The sequence below is a fragment of the Vigna angularis genome, chromosome 11 (genome assembly GCF_016808095.1).
Source record: "Vigna angularis cultivar LongXiaoDou No.4 chromosome 11, ASM1680809v1, whole genome shotgun sequence".
Lineage (NCBI taxonomy): Eukaryota > Viridiplantae > Streptophyta > Magnoliopsida > Fabales > Fabaceae > Vigna > Vigna angularis.
In genome coordinates, this window is record NC_068980.1 from 11,903,433 (window position 1) to 11,927,481 (window position 24,049).

General features: G+C 31.4%; 2 protein-coding genes and 1 pseudogene across 2 annotated transcripts; 2 read left to right on the forward strand and 1 right to left on the reverse strand.

Moving 5' to 3' along the window:
* Window positions 1-9,303: 9,303 nt before the first annotated feature.
* Window positions 9,304-10,239, forward strand: LOC108332812 (acidic leucine-rich nuclear phosphoprotein 32-related protein 1). The gene is made up of 2 exons (XM_017568114.1): window positions 9,304-9,867; window positions 9,916-10,239. Exons 1-2 carry the CDS (start codon window positions 9,304-9,306, stop codon window positions 10,237-10,239), a joined length of 888 nt encoding a protein of 295 aa, XP_017423603.1.
* An 8,737-nt stretch (window positions 10,240-18,976) lies between these two features.
* Window positions 18,977-20,274, reverse strand: LOC128194800 (uncharacterized). The gene is made up of 2 exons (XM_052870975.1): window positions 19,882-20,274; window positions 18,977-19,604 (listed from the first exon to the last, which is right to left on the reverse strand). Exons 1-2 carry the CDS (start codon window positions 20,140-20,142, stop codon window positions 19,092-19,094), a joined length of 774 nt encoding a protein of 257 aa, XP_052726935.1. The 5' UTR covers window positions 20,143-20,274; the 3' UTR covers window positions 18,977-19,091.
* A 1,646-nt stretch (window positions 20,275-21,920) lies between these two features.
* LOC108332811 (heavy metal-associated isoprenylated plant protein 7-like) lies at window positions 21,921-22,469 on the forward strand (annotated as a pseudogene).
* The last annotated feature ends 1,580 nt before the right edge of the window (window positions 22,470-24,049 follow it).

Genomic DNA, 24,049 nt, shown 5'->3' on the forward strand with positions numbered 1-24,049 from the left:
CGGGGACTTGTGTTCCAACATAAGGCAATTTGGGCATTTGTGACTCTTTTAGACTTTGTTGTGAATTTTCTTTTTGAATGTTGTTTTGTATGCAGTTCACTTTAGTTTTTAAGACTTTTCATTGATTTAGTTTGAACATAATGTTTGTCTCGGGGTACGCCTTAGAGCTTGATGCAGTTATTGAAAGTTCTCAGTGATGAGATTTTAGTAGCGGAACTAACTAAATCAAACCATATGTGCAAATCACCAAGGATGGGGTTGTGTGTTTGGATTCACTGTTTTGGAACTTAAAGCAAGTTTGATGGACTTCTTACATCAAGGGGGTGAGGGTTTGTCATACTTAGGTAGGCACAACAAGAAGGATCTGAGTGTTCTAACTTTAAAAAACAAGGAAAGTGGAATTCTTTGCCAATTGTATGTCTGTTTTGTTTGAATTTCTTTTATGCAGTTTGCCTACAGATGTTTCTAATTGTTGGAAGATCCTAGGGATGAGATTTCAACAGCCGAAAGGGGAGTACCAAGTGATCTTGCAACAAGAGGGATCTAAGTGAGGTTATTTAGGAAATCCATTTCAATCATTCTTCATATTGGAACTGTTGTTTGGTTGGTGTGCTCACGTTCTGCAAAGGTCAGTGGGAAAGAAAGGCTGAAGCAATGAGGATGGAAGTGTTCAAGCCAATTCTTTGTGCTCCCCCGATTTCAGTCTCTGCACTACAATTTTCATTGGTTGGACCAAACACTTTGTGCAACTCTTGTTTTTTCTATTTTCACCTATTATTCTTTGAATTTTATTTTTATTTATTTTCAGTTTATGTCCCACAATTGTTAGCCACACACCCCTATGTTTTATTTTGTCGTGGTTTGATTGTATTTGTACATTTTAATTGTTCACATGCACACACATCTTAATTGTTCACATGTATACATATTTTAATTGTTCACATGCACACTCATCTTAATTGTTCACATGCACATATCTTATTTGCTTATCGCACACACTCTTGATTGTTCATTTTGTCGTTGATGCACCGTTGTGAATCTCGTTAATTCTAAAATTTCTTGTTATTTTTGGTTATCATGTTAAATCTTGAACTTACTTGGTAATTAAGTTTTTCATAATAATTAAAAAATATGGATTATCATGTCAAGTTTCGGACTTGTTTGATAATCACCTTTTCAAAATAATTTTGGTTGTCATGTCAAGTCTCGGATTTGTTTGACAATTGAACTTTTCATAATAATTAAAAATAATTTTTATCATGTCAAGTCTCGAATTTATTTGATAATTAAATTAAAAAAATATAAAAATGTTTTCTTTACAAATTAGTGTAAATATTTGTGTGATTTATCTTTTGCATCTTAATTTTTATAATCAATTCAAAAATCATAAAAAAACACAAAACCTTCAAAAAAATCATCAAAAATAATTTTATCTTCCAACTGTGTGTCGAGCTTATTGATTTCATCATGATATTGTTTCTTCTTCCAAAAAAATCAAAAATCTCCAAAATATAAAAATATCAACTTTTTTTCAAATGGCAACGAGCCAGAACTACGTGACCCTTGATTCTCCATAAAAAATGGAGATACGTAGGAGCAAGGCAATGCCTTGTCAGGTTCATCTCCCCAAAAATCCAAAATTATCCTTAATCATTTTTCAAATAAAATTTCCAAAAAATTTCTCAATTTTCCAAAAATATTTTTCTTCCATTTGTATTGTCTTATACTGTTATTTTTGGGGAAAATAACTATTTTGAAAACCACATCAACTTTGCACGGTTAATTAAAGGTATTGCCTTCGGGCAGACGCTGTAGGGTAATGTCTTTCCTACGCGTAACCGACTCCTGAACCCAAAACTCTGATTTCACAAACATTGCCTTATTTTATGATTTTTCCGTAGTTTTCTAGAATAAACTATGGTGGCGACTCCAAACTCTGATTTTTCAAAACTCTTTATTATTTTTTAGAAGAGTTTCGCCAGCCTCCCCGTCGTGATCCCGGTTGCGACACTCGCTAAGCCAGCCTTTAATCGCTCAGCTAAAAAGATTATTATTCGCTCAACGCACCAAAACAATTTATTGAGCAAATTATGGACAGTTAAAGGATATGCAGTTGATTATTCGCTCAGAGCATGATAGTTGTGCGCTGAGCGAATTAATTAAATCAGAATTTGCTTTTAAGTTCGAGACAAACTGAAAAAGATAAAGGAGAGAAGTTATGGACAGAGGAAAGAAACGAAAACATCTTAGGAACTTCAGGAGACTACTTCAAGGCATCAAGACACCATTTTTGCAAGGGATTGCTTCAAATGTGTACGTTATAGATGACTAGGAGTAGTTAAATTTCTCTTTCGTTGGAATTGGATGTAATGAACTCACTTTGATGTAATTTTCCTGTTCAATATATCATTGTTCGTTCATATACTCTTTCTTGAATTTATTATCATTGTATGGAAATATAATGTTATTTGAATGTCTCTGATTACTGAAAAGTAACTTTGAACATGGACAAAGATAGAGCACCCAAGTGATTTGGGATCTAGGGATAGACTCAATAACTTGGTCATTCTTAGCATCGGACTTAGTGCAAATTGTATGTTAAATTGATTAAGGAATTATCAGTTTGATATATTAGTTTAGAACTAGTTGCTAAGGGATTAGGACTAATATACCTTGATGTGAATGTTTGAATGAAATAATGAAATATTGAACAAAATTTTATATTCATATGATTCATGAAACCAAATTCCAACGAAGTTTCTTTTAAATATAATTCCTTGCACACCAACTGTTTGATAAAATACCAAAAAAAGTTTTTTGTGTTGTTTTGTGTATTTTGATGTCTAATTGAGTTATAAAAGGAAGAATTGTCATATGTTACACAAGTCCCTTGGGAGAACGATACTCTGAACTTACTCTTTATTAATTGGAACGATTTGGTATGCTTGCCAAAATGTTATCAGTATCAACATTTAGATTTAGCTTATTCAACTCGATCTTCGATCCAATTCAACTCGTTTAAACTTTTGACCTTGATCGACTATGTTCATCTTACATCCTGACTAAATCGGCTAAATCTTTAGTGTCGAAGGTTAAGTTAAGTCAGTCTAAGTCAAATGGTTAAATCAAGTCGATTATAGCGAAAGCTCGAGCTATGTCGATTCAGGCAAAAGTCTAGCTGAATCAGCCATGACCAAAGGTCAAGACTAGTAGACCATCGCTAGAGGTTGAGACTAGTCAGCCCTAATCGAAAGTTAAAAAGAGTCGTATCAAAGGTCGAGACGATTTGGTATTAGTCGAAGTTCGAGTCGAGTAGGCCTAAGCCAAATGTTGAGCAGAGTAGGTCTAGGCCAAAAATAGAGTTAAGTCATTTTAGTTGAAGGTTCACCTCAACTGACCCGAATCCAAGGGTTGAGCGGAGTTGGCCAAACAAAAGGTTGAGACGAATAGTTCCTGGTTATAGATAAAGACAAGTCGATCCTGATTATAAATAGAGACGAGTCAACTTTGGATGAAGGTCAAGTCAAGTCGACCAGAGTTCATAGTCGAGACAACTCGACCCTAGCTGAAGGTTCATATGAGTCGACTTTTTGGACCTGTGGTTTTTTTTTATCGTGACCAATGAGGAATTCCATGACTTATGTAATTTCAATTTCTTTCTTTTTTTGATGAATTTCAAATTTTATTGTTTTATTTATTTGAAATACTTTCTTAAAATTCCTCAATTTAAATTTCCTTTTAATTTCCTCATCCAAACAAGTCATTTTACTTCAACGAATTTCAAATTCTCCAAATAAATGGATTGCTCGCTTAAATTTTCTCATACAATCACAACATTAATAAAAATTTAAATAAGTGTTATCTTTTCCTTTTTGCATTGTTCTTATTCTTAACTTCAAGCACATCACTCTTTAACCATATCCTCTTACTTGTGTCCAACTTGCTTTTTTTAATCGAGCATTTATAGAGTTGCATTCATTTTGTTGTTGTGTTTGGTGAGGTAGGCATCATTAAACATTTGAGTTTCAAAGGGTGCTTGTTAGTTTTCATCATATATTATATTTATCGTTATAATTTGAATTGCGCCTTCAAGAAAGTATATTTGAATTTGAAAATATATTCCAAAATGTATATTTCAGAATGTATTGTTTTTTGTACTTTCTGAAATACACAATCCAAAATTTAAAAAAAAATCAACACATTATGGATTATGCATTTAGTAACATTTTAAAACAAATTAAAATGACAGATTTTCTCTTGAATAATAGATAACTTAGATGATGAATCGCATGAAAACTTATTAGAAAAACTTAATCTCGTTAACACAACATGAATTTCATTAAGTGGTATAATCCTCAAATCATATATTGCTTTCACAACCACATGGTAAACCACTAGTACATTTTAGGGTGCAACTGCAACGTTTACTATCAAAACCCACATATAACCTAATCAAACTCTTCAATAATGTGCATCAAAGCATATTTAGATACAAAGTCCACTAGTATTTTATACAAACTCAAATTGAAAGTGTGTTCCCCAACATGTAGACTTTGTCGAAAAGATGTCTTGATTTTATTATGTTCCAGTCTTATGACATTGTTTACAGCATACAAGTCTTTCATACTATTTTGCAAGCTTTAAATTTCAGTGGACACATTCAACCTTGCATATGATGAAACAAACAATTAGCTAAAACATACAACGTTTTCATGTATGTTAAGAATAACTAATTATCACATACAAACATAGTTATTTGATATTGTATTCCCAAATGCATGACCTCATTTGTTTAGGCTTGAAAAAAAACTTCTTATATGGAATGGTCCATACGTCATTCACATATTCAAAAAATAATGGTCACGACATAAAAAAAAATTCAAAATGTTTCAAACATCCAATAGATGAATCACAACCTATCATAGTTTCCCATGCATCCATGAAAACTTCCATGCCTCCATATAATTCATTAACATTTTACATTTTGCTTTAATATTCTTATTATTGTGAAACTCACATAAAAGGTTTGATGCTTCAAAAAAGACAATATTGATTACTTTTTCCAAAGTAAGGTCTTTGGCACTAACAATGACTTGAGGGGACACATTTTATTTAAGAAACAACCCTTTAAGTTTTTTCAGAGCCCAAATGAAACTGATTTCTCTTACACTTACTAACAACACAAAACCAGTAGAGAAAGTCAATCTTGTTAGTGTCACACCTACTATTTGAAGTAGATGCAACCTATATTTATTGTTTATTTAAGTGTTGTCCATCAATAATACAATTCTAAATGCACTCAACAATTTAGTTGAATCAGTGTGTGTAAAGAAAATGTCACTTACAACTTGTCATGAGTCATTACACCTATTCCATTGAATATACTTGTAACACTATAGTAATATCATTAGTTGTTGAGTTTCAATTATAAACCCTCTTAGTGATCTCTTGTATGCATATATTGCATTGTACAATTGTTTTGACATTGACCTCGTTGTTCTCTTTCAAAATAAGGAATACGTCTTCACTAGATTGTTTGTCATGTCAACAACCATGACATGCTCATTAGATTTTAATCTACCAACATAGAGTGATAAACTAATATCTTAGCCAATTCATGATCATGATTACCACATATTACCTTCAATATCAAATCTTCTACATTGTGAGCATGTTTACTTTGCAATCACATTTTTTTATACTAGTTATAAAATTGCCTCCAAATCATGCATATATTTCTCATACTTACCACCTTTTTCACAACTTAACAAAATAAAAGTCTTCCTTCCATGTTATGCATTAACTTTGTCAAACCTCAATATCACAATAAAAAAATCAAGTTCAAATGCCACCTAACATATCCGTTGAAGTGAGTTATTGCATGTACCAAATACTTATACAAATATATCATAACGTAATCATATCATGTGTCAAATTTATTACACAAAATCAACAAAATTCTATATACCTCATCTATTGTAAAAGGCCTAACACAATATCTCCAACAAATACTTCTACATTTGACACATACTTCATTATTTTGAACTCTTTCACATTCGATAACTCATTTAGTTTATCGAAAATTTTAATCCAATATTGAAGTTTTATCTATAAATTCAATAATATATCACCTTACACAAAAAAGAAATAAAATGTTTGAAATTTTTTAAAAAACAAAATTTGTAATTCGAAATGCATGGAATTGATACTTGTAAATATTGCTCTCTAATGGTCATTTTCTATGCAAAGTAACATAGGTGACCCATGGCAAAAAAGAAAGAAGGGCAAATGAAAAATAATTGATAAAGTTAAAATTATTTTTAAAAATTATAAAAGAAAAACAAATAATAGTTTAAAAATTAATATTTCAAATATTTTTCTACTTCATTTCTCTAAATTATGACAAATTCTCTTTATTTTTTATACTAATAAATATTATAATACATGCTTGACCTACACATTTTAAACTAATAATATACACATATATTATTCTTAGTCTTTAGTTTTAAAAAAAAAAAATCTCTTTGACCTACACATTTTTTTCACTTCTAATTATTTGACTTATCATGAAATCCATTCATATATTTAATATGTTTTTCTTCAAATCATAACTTTTGTATAATTATATTCAAATTATGTATGTTATAAAAAAAAATTATGTTTCACATTTGAATATTTTTACTCCTTTTTAATATTTTTATTTATTGTTTATTTTTTTATATGAGAGTGTTTAACTCTCAATTTAAATGTTTAATAACATAAATTCATTTCCTACTCCGTAATATAAAAAACTTATCTTTTTTATTCTCTTATTATTAATTTTTGTTTCATTCAAATAACTCTTTTGTTCTTCTAAAACAATTTTAATTATCTCTCTACAATTGGATTAATTTGATAACTGAGAAGTTTTTTTTAGATTTCTAATGTTTTTCTATGTTATCATACACATAATTATACATTTTCTCTATATGATTTCATTCGATTCTCTATTAAATTATTTCTAAGACACAAATTTGATCATTTTTATTTTTTTAATAATTTTGTTTGCTATTTATTTTTATCATTATAATTTTTATATTTTTATACAATTATTCTTATTTTTAACTCATTATCATAAGTATAATTTTACCAATACAATTGTATAATAAAATTTCATTTACTATAATATAATAATATAATAATTTAATAATTTAATATTACTTTTATGAATCTTGTTTATCAAATTATTACCATCCAACATTTATTGAAGTTTAAAAGACGAAATATATATGTTAAATTTTAATTATTATTAGTTTAATATTTATTTTTTTGTGTTATTTCATTACAGTGGTGTATTATAATTTTTTTTAATGTATAAAAAGATATTTCATTATAATTTAAAGAAAGGAAATAAAGAGACATTTAAAATAGTTTTTAATTTGAATATTTGTTTTTTGCATAATTTTTCAAAAATATTTTTATATATTATTAACTTTGTTACATTAAAGTTTGCAAATTTAATGAATGTTTTGCTTTTTATATAATTTTATTTGGTATTAGTATATATGATTATAACTTTTTTAAATATTTGATATTAAAGAAACGAGAATATCTTCTTTTGATATTAAATATTTAATAATATTATATTTTATTTGTCATAATTTTTATTATTTTATAAAAAATAATTAATTAATATTAAAACAGTAGAAAAATACAAACACAAATATGAATATAGTTTTTTTGCTTTGAGAATAATTATGAGATTTTGTTGCGATTCCTACATTTTAGTTTTTAAATTATATAGTTTGCAAGTATTTTGAATTTTTAAATCTCATAATTATTTTTTATTTCTAAAATTCTAAAAGACATTTTTAGCCTTTAAATTATACAATTTAAAAATCATGTTTAATTTTCAGCCCTATCATGTTTCAAACTTGAAATTAGATATCAGTGACTCGATTTATCCAAAAAGCACGACAATAACAAAATCTAGACTTAATCCAAATAAGAAATTAATAACATTTTCAACATAAAATCTTAAGAAAATAAATTTATAAATTTTTTACTTTATATATTATTTAATTTTCTCATTATTATCCGGTGTCATAGTTAAACTCTTAAATTCCAAGATGCAAAAAGAAAGTTTTTTTCTCCTCACTTAGCTGAAAACAAACCCATAACATTCTTGCACTTCTAACTTATAAAGTGAGAAGGAAAAAATAAAAGAGAATTATAGAAATGTATCACTTTAGTCTTATCCATTTAACGGCGTTAAAATTGATAACGTTTTTGTGTCTGTGGATGTGAATTGTGCAATAAATGGCGTCGTGACAATGTGTTGGCTTAAGTTACTTGACGTAGTAGCCAGAATTAGGGATTTGAAATTGGGTTACGTTTTTTTAAATTGGGGAAATAAATTAATTAGGGTTTTTTTATTGTAGAATGAAAAACATTACGAATAGTAAGTTATAAATTAGGGATTTTTCGTTCGTTCTTTTGGTTGATAGTGTGGAAGGATTTTTGAGCAAAGGTTGATAGTGAGCCAAGGATTGACGTTCTGAAAGGAGATTGTTGAGCGAAAAGGCATGCTGAAGTATCTTGCGGTGTGTCAGCTATTGCGGTGGGTGAGCGATAGCGGTGGTATTTGTTCGAAGCGAAAAGGTAAAAGGTGCACTTTTTATCATTTCTTTTATGTAGTTACGGTCCCCCATGAAAGTATGGTGTCTTCTTGTCTGTTTAGTGTGTCCTGTTGTGGTCCCCTTTGTTGTGTTTGTAGTGGTCCTGTTCTTTACTGCCTTTCGTTTTCTTATGCGTACTGTTTGTATGTTTTTGGTCCCCATTAGTGCGTACTGTTTTGTGTTATTGTACCTTTAGTGCGTATTGTTTTGTCTTTTGTATTGTTCAATCTGTGGTTGTTGTTTATTTTGTGGTTCTTGCATATTTATTTAAGCATTAAGACAAAATGGAATGTTGTAGGTGAAACAATGATTGCGCGTGATTAAGTTTGTATGCCTACACGTTTAATAGTTGTTAGAAACGTGGCATCTTTACAATGTAGATGCATGTGAAGGTCATTAAATAATGATAGTAGATGCATGTGAAGGTCATTAACCAATTTCATATAGCCTAACACTTACTTTTATATATGCATATAATAGTTGACAATTAAAGAAAATGTTGGACCCTGATGTTGAGGTGGTGTTTCACCATGGGGGTAAGTCTGTGAATGATGGGTCATTTAGATACCATGGAGGTTATACCAGTACCTTGATTGTTGACACATGCAGATGAAGTTATTTTGAAATCTTCGCCATACTGAAAGAGATGGGATATACAAATGTTAAGGAGGTGTGGTATTCCCTGGGTGGTTTTGTATTAGAAGCTAGGTTGGAATTGTTAAGTGATGACATATGTGCAATGCATGTGGTGAGCATTGCGATATTGAATGGTCAAGCTCATTTATTTGTGGTTCACATGGTGTCCGAACCTGATTATATTCATATGTTGCAATATCATGGTGAAGATGAAGATCACGATGATGAGGTTGGTGAGGAGGGTGAAGGTAAAGTTTGTGAAGATGGTGAAGATAAAGTTGGTGAAGAGGGTGAAGAAGAAGTTGGTGAAGATGGACGAGGTGAAGTTGCTAATGTTGGTGAACATAAAAGTGATGAGGTTGATGAGGTGGGTAAGGATGGTGAAGGTAAAGTGGCTGAACATGGTGAAGATCAAGTTGGTGAAGATGGTGAAGAAGAACTTGTTGGGGATGGAGATAAAGTTGCTGAAGTTGGTGAACATGATGAACATGAGGTCGATGACGTTGGTGAGGATGGTGAAGGTAAACTGGCTGAACATGATGAACATAAAGTTGGTGAAGATGGTCAAGAAGAAGTTGTTGAGGATGGATATAAAGTTCCTGAAGTCGATGACGTTGGTTAGGATGGTGAAGATGATGATGGTTTTTGTTATGAAGGGGATGGTGAGGATGATGTTGGTGGTGGTGTAGGGGATGGTGAGGATGATGTTAGTGGTGGTGTACGAGATGGACAGGATGATGTGGGTGTTGGTGTAGGGGATGAACATGATGAGTTTGATGTTAGTAGTTGGATAGGTTCTGATGAAGACGCTTCTGTCAATGAAGATGATTTTGTGGATGTTAGAGTGCATGGAGATGAACAACCCCAAGAAGAGCACTACGAAGGTAGTTTGTTTGTTGAAGTAGGTACAAGAAGTGGATGTACTACTCCAAATAAGCATGTATAGGCCAGGGGATTATCTGATAGTGAGTGAGAATCTGATAGTTGTGGCAGTATTTATTTAAGTGATGACTCAGATCATGAAACAACCCCATATGGAGATTTTGGATCTTCTCAGAGCCAATTAGTATGAAAGAATACAAATGGCAATTGGGACATACTTCCCTGAAAAAAAAATATTTCACTGATACAATTATAACTTATGGAGTACATAACGGTGGGAAGTTGAAGATTTCTAAGAATGACAAGAGAAGAATATGTTGTGGTTCACAAGGGAAATGTCCATGGTATGCATATTGTGGATATAGGAGTAGCCAACGTACATGATAGTTAAGGAAAATTGTAGACAGTCATACATGCAGTAAAGAATTCAAAATTGGTTTAGTTACCTCTAAATGGTTAAGTGGGAGGTTAGAGAAGAGCATGAAAGGAAATCTGGATATTAATATGAAAAACCTGCACAATAAATTTTGTAAAAAATATAACATTGGTGTGTCTAGGTCTAAAACAAGTAGGGCAAAAGCAATGACATCTGCCAACATTGATGGTTGTTTCGAACAAAAATATGAAAGACTGTTTGATTATGCACACAAGTTACTGAGATCAAACCCTGGCTCAACAATTAAAGTTAATGTAGAACCAACTGAGGATAAGGCCATATTCAAGAGAATGTATGTGTGTGTCAAAGCATGTAAGGACAACTTTGTATCTTGTAGGCCTATTATACATTTGGATGACTGTTTCTTAAAAAGGAAATATCGAGGTGAACTTTTAACTATTGTTGGAAGAGATGGCAATGACCAGATGTGTCCGTTAGCATATGCTGTTGTTGAAGTAGAGAATAAGGAAACATGGACTTGGTTTTTAGAATGGTTAATTGATGATCTTGGAGGTAGGGGATTTTGTTCAAGGTGTACATTTGTATCAGATCAACAGAAAGTAAGTAAATGTGTAACTTTCATTCATTATTTTGATGACCATGCAAATTTAAGACTCATAGGTTCTTTCTTTACTATGATAGAGACTTCTACCAACTTTACAACATATTTTGCCTGGTGTAGACCAACGTTTTTGTGTCAGACACATATATGCAAATTTTATGAAGAAATTTGGGGGCATAACTCTGAGACAATTACTATGGAAGGCATCATCATCAACACACCCTGAAGCATGGGAGTCAGTGATGCGACAAATGAAGGACGTTAATGAAGATGCACTCAAACACTTGATAGCTATTCCACCCAGGCTAGTATTCAAAACTGTAAATGTTAATTCATGTTTTGTAAATGTTTGTTTCTTTTCTAAATGTTTTTTTCTTTTCCAAATGTTTAACTTGATATTTTTGCAGATTTTAGTCTAGATCCAAATTTACAAGAAGACCTGCTTGTGACACTTGTGAATAACATTTTGGAAGCTTTTAATAGTGTCATCTTAGATGCAAGGGGGAAACCAATCATAACAATGTTGGAAGAGATTCGTATATACCTCATGAAGAGGTGGGCATCCAATAGAGAGAAGATAAGTAGATTTCAAGGTCCCATTTGCCCCAAAATTCAAAAGAGACTACAAAAGAAGTTAGAGAAGACAAAATATTGGATACCTAAGTATGACAACTACTGATTTGCTTAAATATTGTTGTTTCAACTGTTTCCATTTAACATTCATTGTTTATGATTTTGCAGTTGGTCAGGGATACAAATATTTGAGATCTGCCATACATCCAACATAGCTGAAAAGTATGTGGTTGATGTAGAGAAAAGAGACTGTAGCTGCTGAAAGTGGACTGTAACAGGAATTCCTTGTTGTCATGCAGTCACATCAATGAGGTTTTTAAACATCAATCCAAAAGAGTTCATCCCGCACTGGTTTAGAACCTCCATGTATGAAGAAACGTACATTCCAATCATTTTCCCTCTCAATGGACCTCATCTATGGCAAAGGACTTCAAATCCTGATATTTTGCCTCCACCAAAACGAGTGTTGCCAGGTAAACCAAGAAAGAAAAGAAGGCTGGAGAGTTGGGAGTAAAAAGAAGATGATACACAACTTGGACAAAAAGGAATCCCTAAGAGATGTTCCATTTGTAAACAACTTGGGCATAGAAGAACTAATTGCCCACAAGGAAGTCAACAACAACACCACCAAGCTACACCACACCCTTCTCAAGCAAGTCAACAACAACACGAAGAAGCTACACCACACCTCACTCAAACAAGTTAGATTACTCAAGAACCCCAGACTGATCAAATTACAGCACCACTTTAGATTGTTCCATCTTCAAACATTAAGTACATATTTGTTGTATTTTGGATATGTACTTTGACTTTAAATAGTGTCACTTTTTGTCATGTATTTTGCACTTAACAACGTTTACATTTTGGATCATATCTGAAGTGTTTTGGATGATATGTGATGTTATGTGATGTTGGACCTTCAATTAACATTTTGGGTTCTATCATATTCTATTGTCATAGCAATATTAATTTGGCTTCTCTGATTTCAAACTTGTTTATATTTTTTGTATTGTCATAGCCATATTTATTTTGCATCACTGATTTGAAACTTGATTATATTTAATGTATTGTGATAGACATATTAATTTGGTTTCTCTGATTTCAAACTTCATTTCATTGGCTTCTCTGAAAATTACACTTGAAGTAACAAACATTGTAATATAACCAACTTCTTCATTAAGTACAATGTCATTACAAGCACAATCTCATTACAACCAGATTTTCATTCATTTGGTAACAAAGAAACATTACAATTTAACTAACTTCTTCATCACAAAATGTGATTGATACACCACTTCAACAAAATTAAAACATAAGACATACAAAGATGATATTAATCAACCCTAGCAAACATAACATCCAGATTAAGACCTTCTCCCTTTTCTGACAAACCAAAAGTGATTTTTCCAAATTAATAATCTTTCTCCTTTGCCATCCAATTGTAGTATCCCTTTCATCTAAATTATCTTCACTGCCCCATTTGAAGAAATTACATCCTCACACTTCTTCATTTCGAGATCGTTGTACAAAACATCTCATGAAAAACCAAATAAATGTATACCAAAATAAAAACACAACGAAGGAAAGAAACCTTGTAATTAGGGCAGCCCCAAAAAGGCTTGCCCTTGTTCTTAGCATTTTTACGACTCTCAATATGGCAAGCTCTCCACAATAGCATATTTGGCTGCCAACCATTCCTCTTGAGGAAGCACCACGAAAACTCTCCCATGAGCAAGATGAACAGTGATTCATTGACATTGCGTCGTTGTGACACAATAATGCTTCATCCACACCAACAAAACAACCCCAATCCCCAAAAACGAACCACAAACAGAGAAGACAACAACAATACTTCCTCAAGTTAGGGCACCCACCTCACACGAAGGAAACAGCGAAGGGCACCCCACCTCAGCTCACCTCCTTCACCTCAGAAGACAACAACAATAGTTCCTCAAGTTAGGGCACCCACCTCACACGAACCAAACAGTGAAGGGCACCCCACCTCAGCTCACCTCCTTCACCTAAGGTCCTTTGAGATCAATGTCTTAGGGCAAGCACGTAAGCCTTTAATTTATTGTAATGAAATGATATTTTCATAGCTGTCTTTGGTATAAAATTACCTTTTGCCACGTCAGATAAGTTATTTGCCACATCATTTAACATTTAACGTCGTTCCTTACAACTTAATGGATAAGACTGAATTGATACAAATTTCAAAACATAGGTATCAAATGTCTACATTTTTAAAACCGGGTACTAAACAAAAAATTACCTCCTAACATGGGGACTAAGTAAACATTTAAGCCTAAAAATAACAATATTAGAAAATATTTAAACTAATACTAATATTAATAATAATAAAATTATCATTTAATATTTAGTTAATTAATTTATTGAAAATTTGGCTAATGTATTAAATATATAATTTTAAAACCTTTTAATTTATACTTTCAATCAAATTATTTGCGAAATTTTCTTTTATTTCTTTTAACCCACTACTATTTTATTTTTTAATAATCTTACTTGTTTACTTTTTATTTCTTTCATTTTCTTTCTTTTACACTTCCTTACATTAACTCCATATTCCAATTAATTTTATCATGAGTCCTAGTTAAATTTTTTGTAATAAGAAGTATCAGTCCTAATAATTAAAAAAATATTAGTCCTCCAGTTATATTATATAAAAGTGGTATCACTTTTATAATTTTTACTGTATACGGCTTTGTATAATTTTATCCTAATATGATATATGATTAAAAAAAGATATTGCAATAATTTTATTACACAATAAAAAGCATTCACACTCGCATGTAACGGAGGATTTTTTGTATTTTAACGTTTTTAGTGTTTATAGACAGATCAAAGACCCATATCAAAGAAGTTCACCAAAAATGATAATTTGATATTTTGGAGCTGTATACATTTCTTGATTTGACTATTTGAATGATAAAAGGATAATAAAAAGTTTATTTATAATTAAATGTTATAAAAAAGTTATTAAAACAGTAATAGTAAGAGTTGTGAGGTTGTAAGAGAAAGAATGGCTAAGATATAACAACTTGACATTCGCGTATGTAGGATAACAAATAAATTTGTTAACCAATTGACATTCACATATATAGGATTAATAAATAAACTTTATATTTTAAGTTTTGTTTGAATTCGTTTTGATGAGATTTATTATATTAAATAGGTATAAATATGAATAATATCCTCATCTTATCTTATCGCAATACTTATTTTCACAATTTTTTAAGTAATTGAAAAAGACTTTATACATGTATATAATAATAATAATAATAATAATAATAATAATAATAATAATAATAATAATCTCTCTTTTTTTTCTTTTATAGTAATTATTTGACATGTTCTCTAAAATTGACTTAAATTTTATTACAATCTTGATTACACATTGGTTTTTCTTTGTTCAAATAATATATAATCAATTTTAGTGAATCAAGTCTCATATTTAATTATTTCTAACCATCTTTAATATATTTTTATTGTTATTTTTTATGAAAAATAATGTCTGACTATCAATTTCAAGTGTGTTAAGCTCTCATTTATTAAGTAATATAAAAAGTCTACCTCTTTATTATTTTTAATCCTTAACTTTTGTTTATTAGAAGAAATTTGTTCGCTAAAATAATTTTTATTATATCTTAATGTATTGATTAGTTTAACATATGGAAAGTATCATATCTCCAAGTAGCTTCTATCTAACATTTCATTTTTAGCACTTTACAAGTGATAAAATAAGGAGTTATAAAATTGATAAAACAAAATAAATTTGTCTTAAATTATAGATAAAATATTAATAGTATTGTCTAAAAAAACCATAATAATAACTATATCTAAAATAACCAAGGAAAACTACTAAACAATAAGAAGAATATTTCGCAACATCACTCTCTTCCACCAGAGATACTTCAATACCTACACTCCTCGTCCACTCATACCAATAAGGTGATTATCGCGAAAGAAACAAATAAACACATAAGAAACACTAAAATAAACAATAGGTTAAGTTAGTGTGCAAAAGGATTCCTTACATCATACAACTTACATCGACGCACACCCTAGTGAAACACATTCAAGAGGATTCCTTCTTTAGAAATGCCTTACCATTTATCCATTCATACTAGTTTTTCACTTTAAAAAACCAGATACAACATTTACCACACATGTTCACAACAATATCATCACTCAATAAAACACCATAACACTCTTAAACATACATAAAACCCATGTAAATCTATCTCAAACAAGCCAAAGCAAAAGACAAATCCAACATACAAATTGGTGCTTGGAGGTCACGCTCAATGTCAAACCTTTCGCAAAAAGTGTTATTCTTGTGGCAAAAAAGTGTGCTTAGCAACACTTTCTTGTGCTTAGTGTATTAGAGCTAAAATGCTCCATACCCACAATGGTGTCTTGCTATAGCTCAAGGCCACAATATTCGCAAATTTTGGGGCTCAGTGGTACAAAACTTACGCTTAACGACCTGAAACTAAAATACTCCTTGGCCTACATAATGAACTGGCAACACCAGTCTACCACCACTTAGTGTTGTATCAAACATCAACAAATGAAATTTTGTGATTTGAGGCAAATGAAACTTATTCAAAGGTTTAAATTAATATTCCATTCTTAGTACTTTGGTTAAAAAACAATTTTTAATATTAGGAGGGCACATTCTAATTGGCTCAATTGTTCATATTCTATATTCCTCAATCAACATAAAAGCAACTAAAACATTCAACATGACAAACATTCAAAACAGACCAAATTCAATAGATCAAAATTTCATCATACAACTTAATCACACAATTACAGATTTCAAGATATCTATAACTTAAAAGCAAAGCAATTAGCTCTCTTTACCTAACCAACAACTCCCTTCTACTATTATATTGTCACATATCACTAGAGACTCATATAGATGACTAAAAAGATGCATGCAAGTGAAAAACAAAAGGCTCACATGCAACATATAATAGAAAAATCAAGAAAAACAACTGAAAATTAACTTACACAAACGGAGAAATTGATCCGTCCAAATTGATCCGTCCAAATTGAAGATCTCAATGTAAAGATCAATCATACGGTCGTAGTTCTTCAATCAAATTAGCATACAACAAGAAATCTTAGAGTGAAGTTAGAGAACACTAGAAAAGTGATTTTTAGAGAGATGATGCATTTTAAAACAACAGACTCATTCATAATAAAACTTTTGTATTAAAATCTTTTAATATTAAAATAATCGAGTCACATTATTTTTAAACCAATATCACTTCTAAAATGCTATTTTCTAATCTTTACATTCCACATTATCATATCTTTAATCATACATTTTCTTTTCTCTCTTTTGACATATCAAATCATTTTAGGACAGATATTTGATCATTTTAATTTATTTTTTCAATATTTTAATTTATTTATTTATTATTGTAGTGTATAATATTGTTTTGATGATTTTTTATATAATTATTTTATTTTCTAACTCATCCTCATGAGTATAATTTTATCATTACAATTGTACAAAGACGTTTTGCATTTACTATAATATAATAATTTAATAGTCATTGTCATGAATCTTGTCTATCATCATTTAAAATATATAGTTTGAAATTTAAAAAATAAAATATTTGTGTCTAAACTTGAAATATTATTAGTTTTTTTTTTCGAGACAATTTCATTCAAGTGAACTATTATAATCTTTATTAGTGTATAAAAAATATATTTCATTATAATTTAAAGTAAGAAAGTAGATAGACATTTAAAATATTTTTAAACTTGAATATTCGTTTTCTTTTTATAATTTTTATGAATAGTTTTTAATTTTTTAAACCTTATTTCATTAACATTTGCTTCATTAAATTTGGAATTGTCATTAACTTAAATTTGGAGTTGTCATTAACTTTTATATAAGTTTAATTGTGTAGTATTTTATATAATTTTTTTAACTTTTTTATAATTGTTATCTAATATTTTGATTTGAAATTTATATAATTTTAATTTTTTTTATAAATATTTAATATTAAAAGAATAAAAATATGTCCTTTTAATATTAAATACTGAATATTATTATATTTTATAAAAATTAATTAATTGATATTTAAACCTTAAAAAAAAATTCGGACACGATACATGTACATTTATTATCCAATAGAGATATAGAAAGGTGACAAAAATTAAATATCATTAGATATGAAGATGAAGATGAATTTTAACTTCATAGATGACCTGTTAAGACTTTGAATACTATTGTAGCTAGCTGTCAAAATGATCAAAATCCACGGGTTAACTCGGTCCACCACGGGTTCGGATTGAATTTGAAAAAATTGTATTTCTTTTATGCGGGTCATATTTCTATCTAGCTCATTTAAACCCAGCTCATGCGATTGAACTCGTGGTGGGCCGAATTGGTCCACCAACCTACCTACCTAATTTTATTTTATTAAAATTTAATTTTAATTTTATAAAAAAATATTTATTATTATTTTTGCTTGAAAAAATTATTTAAGTTCCTTATTTAAGTTCCTTATTTTCAAAATTAAAAAAAAGTAAATTTTTTTATTTTAAAAAAATTGTAATTAAGTGAGTTAGTGAGCCAACCCGTTTACCCACCAACTCATGGTGGGTCAGGCTAGGTTCGAATTTTTCTGGCCTCGCTAATAAATGAGCCGGTTTGGGTTGGCTCATTAAATAACCAATATGTGATGGACCGGGCCGGGTGACCCGTTTTGACAACTCTAATTGTAGCTATGAAGCAATAATCAGACTCTAGTTTAATTATTATGAGGTGTTTTGGGTTTATTAGTGAGTATGTAATTAATTATTTGCTTCTTATATCCACAAGGAAAATGTTTTTTTAACAAAAATTTTTTGACAACTTTTTTACAATCGCTTAAGTGATTTTTTGTGATTGATTTGTTTCAAATATACGGACCAATAAAATAATGACAAATAATCTATTGTCAAAAAATTATTAAAAAAAGTTGTTATCATCATGATCGTATCCACAAACATGGAAATTATTCACTTCACATTTTATTTACCAAAAAAAATTTGGCACCCTACAAAATTCTTGCATGGTAAAAGAGCTGAAATCCTGAAATAAATTGTAAAGAATCTAACAAATTATAATGAAAATTTGACATAGATATTGAACTAAGAAACCATATCTTGCACAATCAATTGATTAAATTCTAAACCAAGATCATGAACAAGGTTTTCCCATTCCCACGAATAAACATTACCTTACCCTTACCCCTATCTGACTTCGAAGAGATTCACCCTTAAGAAGGTAAGAGAGAGATAACTATGGCTCTTCTCAATCCTAATCACCTATTCCATATATAACAACCTTCTTCTTAGTATTATTTCTTTTAGCTATCTCATTCCCCTCACACCAACCCTCCTCGTTGCATCTCATTCTTCCACAAAGAGGCACAAGATACAACCACAATGAAGTGAATAGTATAGCAATAAATTTTCCCCACACGATCAAAATCAACAGACTAAATGAAAATACACAACAAAGAGCCATGTTTGAATCATAGAGTAGTTTCTTATCTTCAATGCCACGTTGCTTCTGCCTCGCCACACCATTTGGTGATGGCAACGCTTGCTGAGTGGAAAAGCTCGAAACGTGACCGGTGCTCGGTGAAGAAACAGAGGGGGGTAGATGATAGGCGCGTGAAGATGAAGAGCAAATAGAGGATGCAACGTTTCCGTAACCGCTTTTAGGTTTGGGAAATGAGATCGTTTCAGTGTTTTCTTTATTCATTGATCTTGATGACAAGGATAATCTGTTCTTATTTGCTTTCCTTCTTTTAACAACCAAACTCATCTACAAGAACCATAAAAATGGATCTGTTACCACAATTTAGATTCAGACCGTCACCATTGTTAGAAAATTTCGTAACCATTTGCACTTTTTCAAAAGAGATATTTAATGTATGTTTTAAATTAATTATTTACTTATAATTTTTATGCCTAGTAAAATTTTAATTTATCATTTAAGAATAAATTGAAATTATAAGATTTATAATTATCGGAGAAAGGTTCGTTGTGTGAAGAGGATAACAGAAAGGAATATGAGAAATGAAAAGAAGAAGAAAGTATACCAAAGAGGTTTCGTTCAAAGCAGATCTGATGGCCTTCCACTTTCTCCGGCGAATTCCACACATATCTCCGACTCCGAACATGGAGGAAAGCATGGCGGGCAAAACGGCGCCGTGCTTATCAGCGACGGCGAGATAGGAGAGAACGGGATCCCTGGCGCTGCGTTTGAGCACAGGGGCTGATGAAGGCAACACATCCATGACACACGTGGCTGGTTTGAGACACGTGAACAACGACCTCTTGGCTTTGTTCTTCGATTCCATGACCCTCGCAAGGAGAAGAAGAAGATCGATGAAGAATGATCAGGAATACGAAACCGGAGCCATGAGACGAGGGTGAACGAACGTGGGCGATGAGATTACATAATATTACAACATACAGAAGAGAACAGGGGAAATATCGCGTTACGTCGAAGGATTGAGGAAAGAGAAAGCTATATATATATATATATATATATATATATATATATATATATATATATATATATATATATATATATATAACGGTTGAGATTCAATGGCTCCTGTTTTGAACATCGAAAATGTTTTTTTAATAATTTTTTTTATATACTGGACATAGAACACATGGATAACGGGAAAGTGTTTCTTCAAAGCTACCTATGAATATGGATAAAAAGAAAAAAAGTAGCTAATTTTTTTAATAATACTCTCGTAAACAAACACAAAGAATGTATATAAATATTTTATAAATATTTATAATATTATATTAATAGGTGATAATATTATTCATTTGATTATGATTAAAGTATAATATTATTAAATTACAAACTCATGTAGATCAATTAATTCTTAGAGACCAAATAATAATTTTTGTTCAGGATGTAATTGAGGTTTCCTAATACATAATAATATTGGACTCATGAGTCATGTGTTTATAAGATTGTGATATCTTATTAAAAAGTAAAAATTGTTATGATAGCAAACAATTCCTTTTACTAACTTTATTATTAGATAAAAAATATATTAAATTATATTATTTATTTAAAAATTACAAATACATTTAGTTACAGAAATTTAATATAAATAAAAAACAAGTATTCAATATAATTAAATATTAAAAATTAAAGTTAAATATCATTCATTTTAATTTGACTTTTAAAGTAAAAAAAAACTGTAATTTTCTCTCTCTTTTAAATTTTTTTTAACTGCATTCTACCTTCAATACCTTTTATTTATGTCTGTTAGTGAACATTTAACCTGTCATTCATGTTGTTGAACTCGTTGTTCTTTTCGGGTTTTCAATTTCCCCCTCTCTTTTAATGAATTGAATGTTGGATTTTCAATTTTCTCTCTCTCTTTTAATGAATGGAATGTCGCATACTGATTTATATTTTTAGAATTCCAATTTGGTTGAGACATTGTTTGATTCTTTTAGGTTTTAGAATTTTGAATAATTATTTCCATATTGGATTAGTGTTTGGTACATGAGTGAAAGTAGAGTGTAATATTAGTTGTATTATTTGACTTATATTTCAGTATCATTTATACTGTTTGAAGATATTTCACTGTTTACGTGAAATAACGAAGATGGATTTGATACAGGAATGATGTTCGCTTGCAACTGTTTAGCTAGAGGAAAAAGCGAAGATTTGCGAGATTTGGACATTATTAGCATTCCGCTAATTTGAGAAGATTTGCGTTGATTTGGATGGAAAACACTGCTTTGCCCTATACTATTATCAAATTTCCAACCACATCGTTCAGCTATGCTTAACATAAAAATGCATATTCGATTCTTACGTTATTAATAAGACGATGCTTGGTAGAGGTAATGTTTATTTTTGGATTTTGATGTGCTTGTTGCAGGTTGAAGGTGTGTGATGTAGATGAAAAGCAAGACAGTGCTTAATGATGGAGGAAGAACGTGGTTGACGATGACGAGGGAGTTGAAGACGGGATGTGTATTCGGTTACAAAGAATAGCGTAACTGATTCAATGTTTTGGAAGAGTTGCAGAAGCAAGACGTATTCGGTTACACGTGAAGCGTATCCGATTACAGCTTGGAGTTATGGTTCAAAATCATGCGTACTCGATTACAGAGCATATCCGGATTTGAAGAACTCAATGGTGAGTGTAACTTTGTTGCTTTGGTGTAACTTTGTTGTTGTTACTATTAAAATTGTACAGGAGTGGAATCAGCTGATCTCGATCTGAAGAACTCAATGGTGAGTGTGAAGGGCGTGTAAGATCCAGAGAAGCTGGTTGAGTACGTGTACAAGAGAACTGGAAAGCACACAGTGATCGTGAAGCTGGAGGCAAAAAAGAAAGAGGAGAAGGTGGAAGAGGTTGAGAAAAAGGAGGAGGTTGAGAAAGAGAAGAAGAGTGGTGAAGGAGAAGAAAACAAGGAAAAGAAAGAGGAAGAAGCAAAGGATAAGACCATGGCAGAGGAAGCAGACAAAGTTGTTCCAGAGGTGAAGATTAATGAATACTTCTATAACCCACCAAGCTCTGGCATTGAGGTGTATGCATATCCTGCACACCTTGTATACCCTTCATACCCTTCGTATTTCCATGCCTACCCTCCCCAAATATTCAGCGATGAGAACCCAAATGCATGCACTGTCATGTAAAAACGGAAGGGCTCAAGGGTGAAATCGGAAATTTGTGAAGTATGGGTGGGTGATAATATAGATTAGGAAAACGTTTCTTCAACAACAGATTTTTGACAACAATTTGACAACAACACGTGTCTCACTGTCATTGGTTGTTTTTATTAAATTTTGTTTAAAGATTCATTTTGTTTTGGAGGGCATTTTTGGAATAATTTTCAAAAACTTTTTGGCGCTTTTCAGAAACCCTACTCTCTTTCCCCCTTTTCGAAACTCTTTCTCCCCCTTTTCGAAACTTTCTCTCCCCCTTCACCGAAAAATCCTTCAAAACTCTATCTCCGTCATTGAAGTTCCTTCCTTTGAAACTCTCTCCGTCATTGAAGTGGTGTCTCTGTCCACCGTTGTTCGTCCGTCGCTTAGGTCCACCAATGTCTTTGGAGGAAGTCGTCTCTCTCTCTCTACGCCATTGAAGTGCTTTCTGTGCGCCATTTCTCCAAAGCTCTCGTTTTTCCGCTGGCACCGTTGTTCCTTCGCCATTTCTCCAGAACCTTACCTCTCAACCTATAAACACCCTTCGTGGGTCTTCCATCTACATAGGACTCACCAAAGTTGAAATTGCTTGTTGTGAACGCCTTAAACCATCACCAACAGGGGGATCAATCCAAAAAACCTTGAAAACACAGTCGTCAGGACTGTTGGGGAGTGCTTCGGCCATGTTTGGGTAGCACTCCTCAAGTTTTGGTACAAAAGGGGATTTTTCCACTGGTAATCGATTACCAGCTCCCTGTAATCGATTACAACAACATCAGTCCTGTGTCAATGATGACGAACAAACAATGATCATGCACCTCACCTCAGTTGGAGAAAACCACCTAAATGGACATTTTTTTTGAAGAAATCAATGACTTAACCTCATTATTGGTGCAGAGAGCTCACCCAATAACGTTCAACTCACTCACCCATCTCAAAAAATGAAAAATTCAACAAAAATAGAGAATGGAGAGCAGTGTTCATCTAGCTGGGGAGTACAGTTGAAGTTTCTGTACAAATTACCCTTTTTCCTCTGGTAATCGATTACAGGGGTCTTGTAATCGATTACCAGAGGAAAAAGGGTAATTTGTACAAAAACATCAACGGTACTCCCCATCTAGATGAACACTGCTCCCCAACTCTGTTTTTCTGAACTTTTCTACTTGTTTTGTTCTTAACTTTCTCCACCGAACTCCAAATGACTTGATTCTTATTTTGTTGGAATCTAGACTCAAAGAGCTTTCCAACAAAACAAGAATCAACGCATTTGGAGTTCGGTAGAGAAAGTTATGAGCAAAACAACCAGCAAAGGTCAGAGGTGGTAGAAATATATAAAACGTTAACTTTAAGGAATTAACTGCACCTACTCAGGTGTCCAAAAGTTATAAATTAGTAGTCATTGGAAAGATATTTGAGTCTAATTTCTAATAAAAAAAGAATCACATCATTTGGAGGTCTGTGGAAAAATTTATGATTAAAATTGTCAACAAAGGTCAAAGTTGACAGCATGTTATCTTATACGTATATCTTTCCCTCTTAGAGCATGGGGAGTATTGTTCATCTAGGTGGGG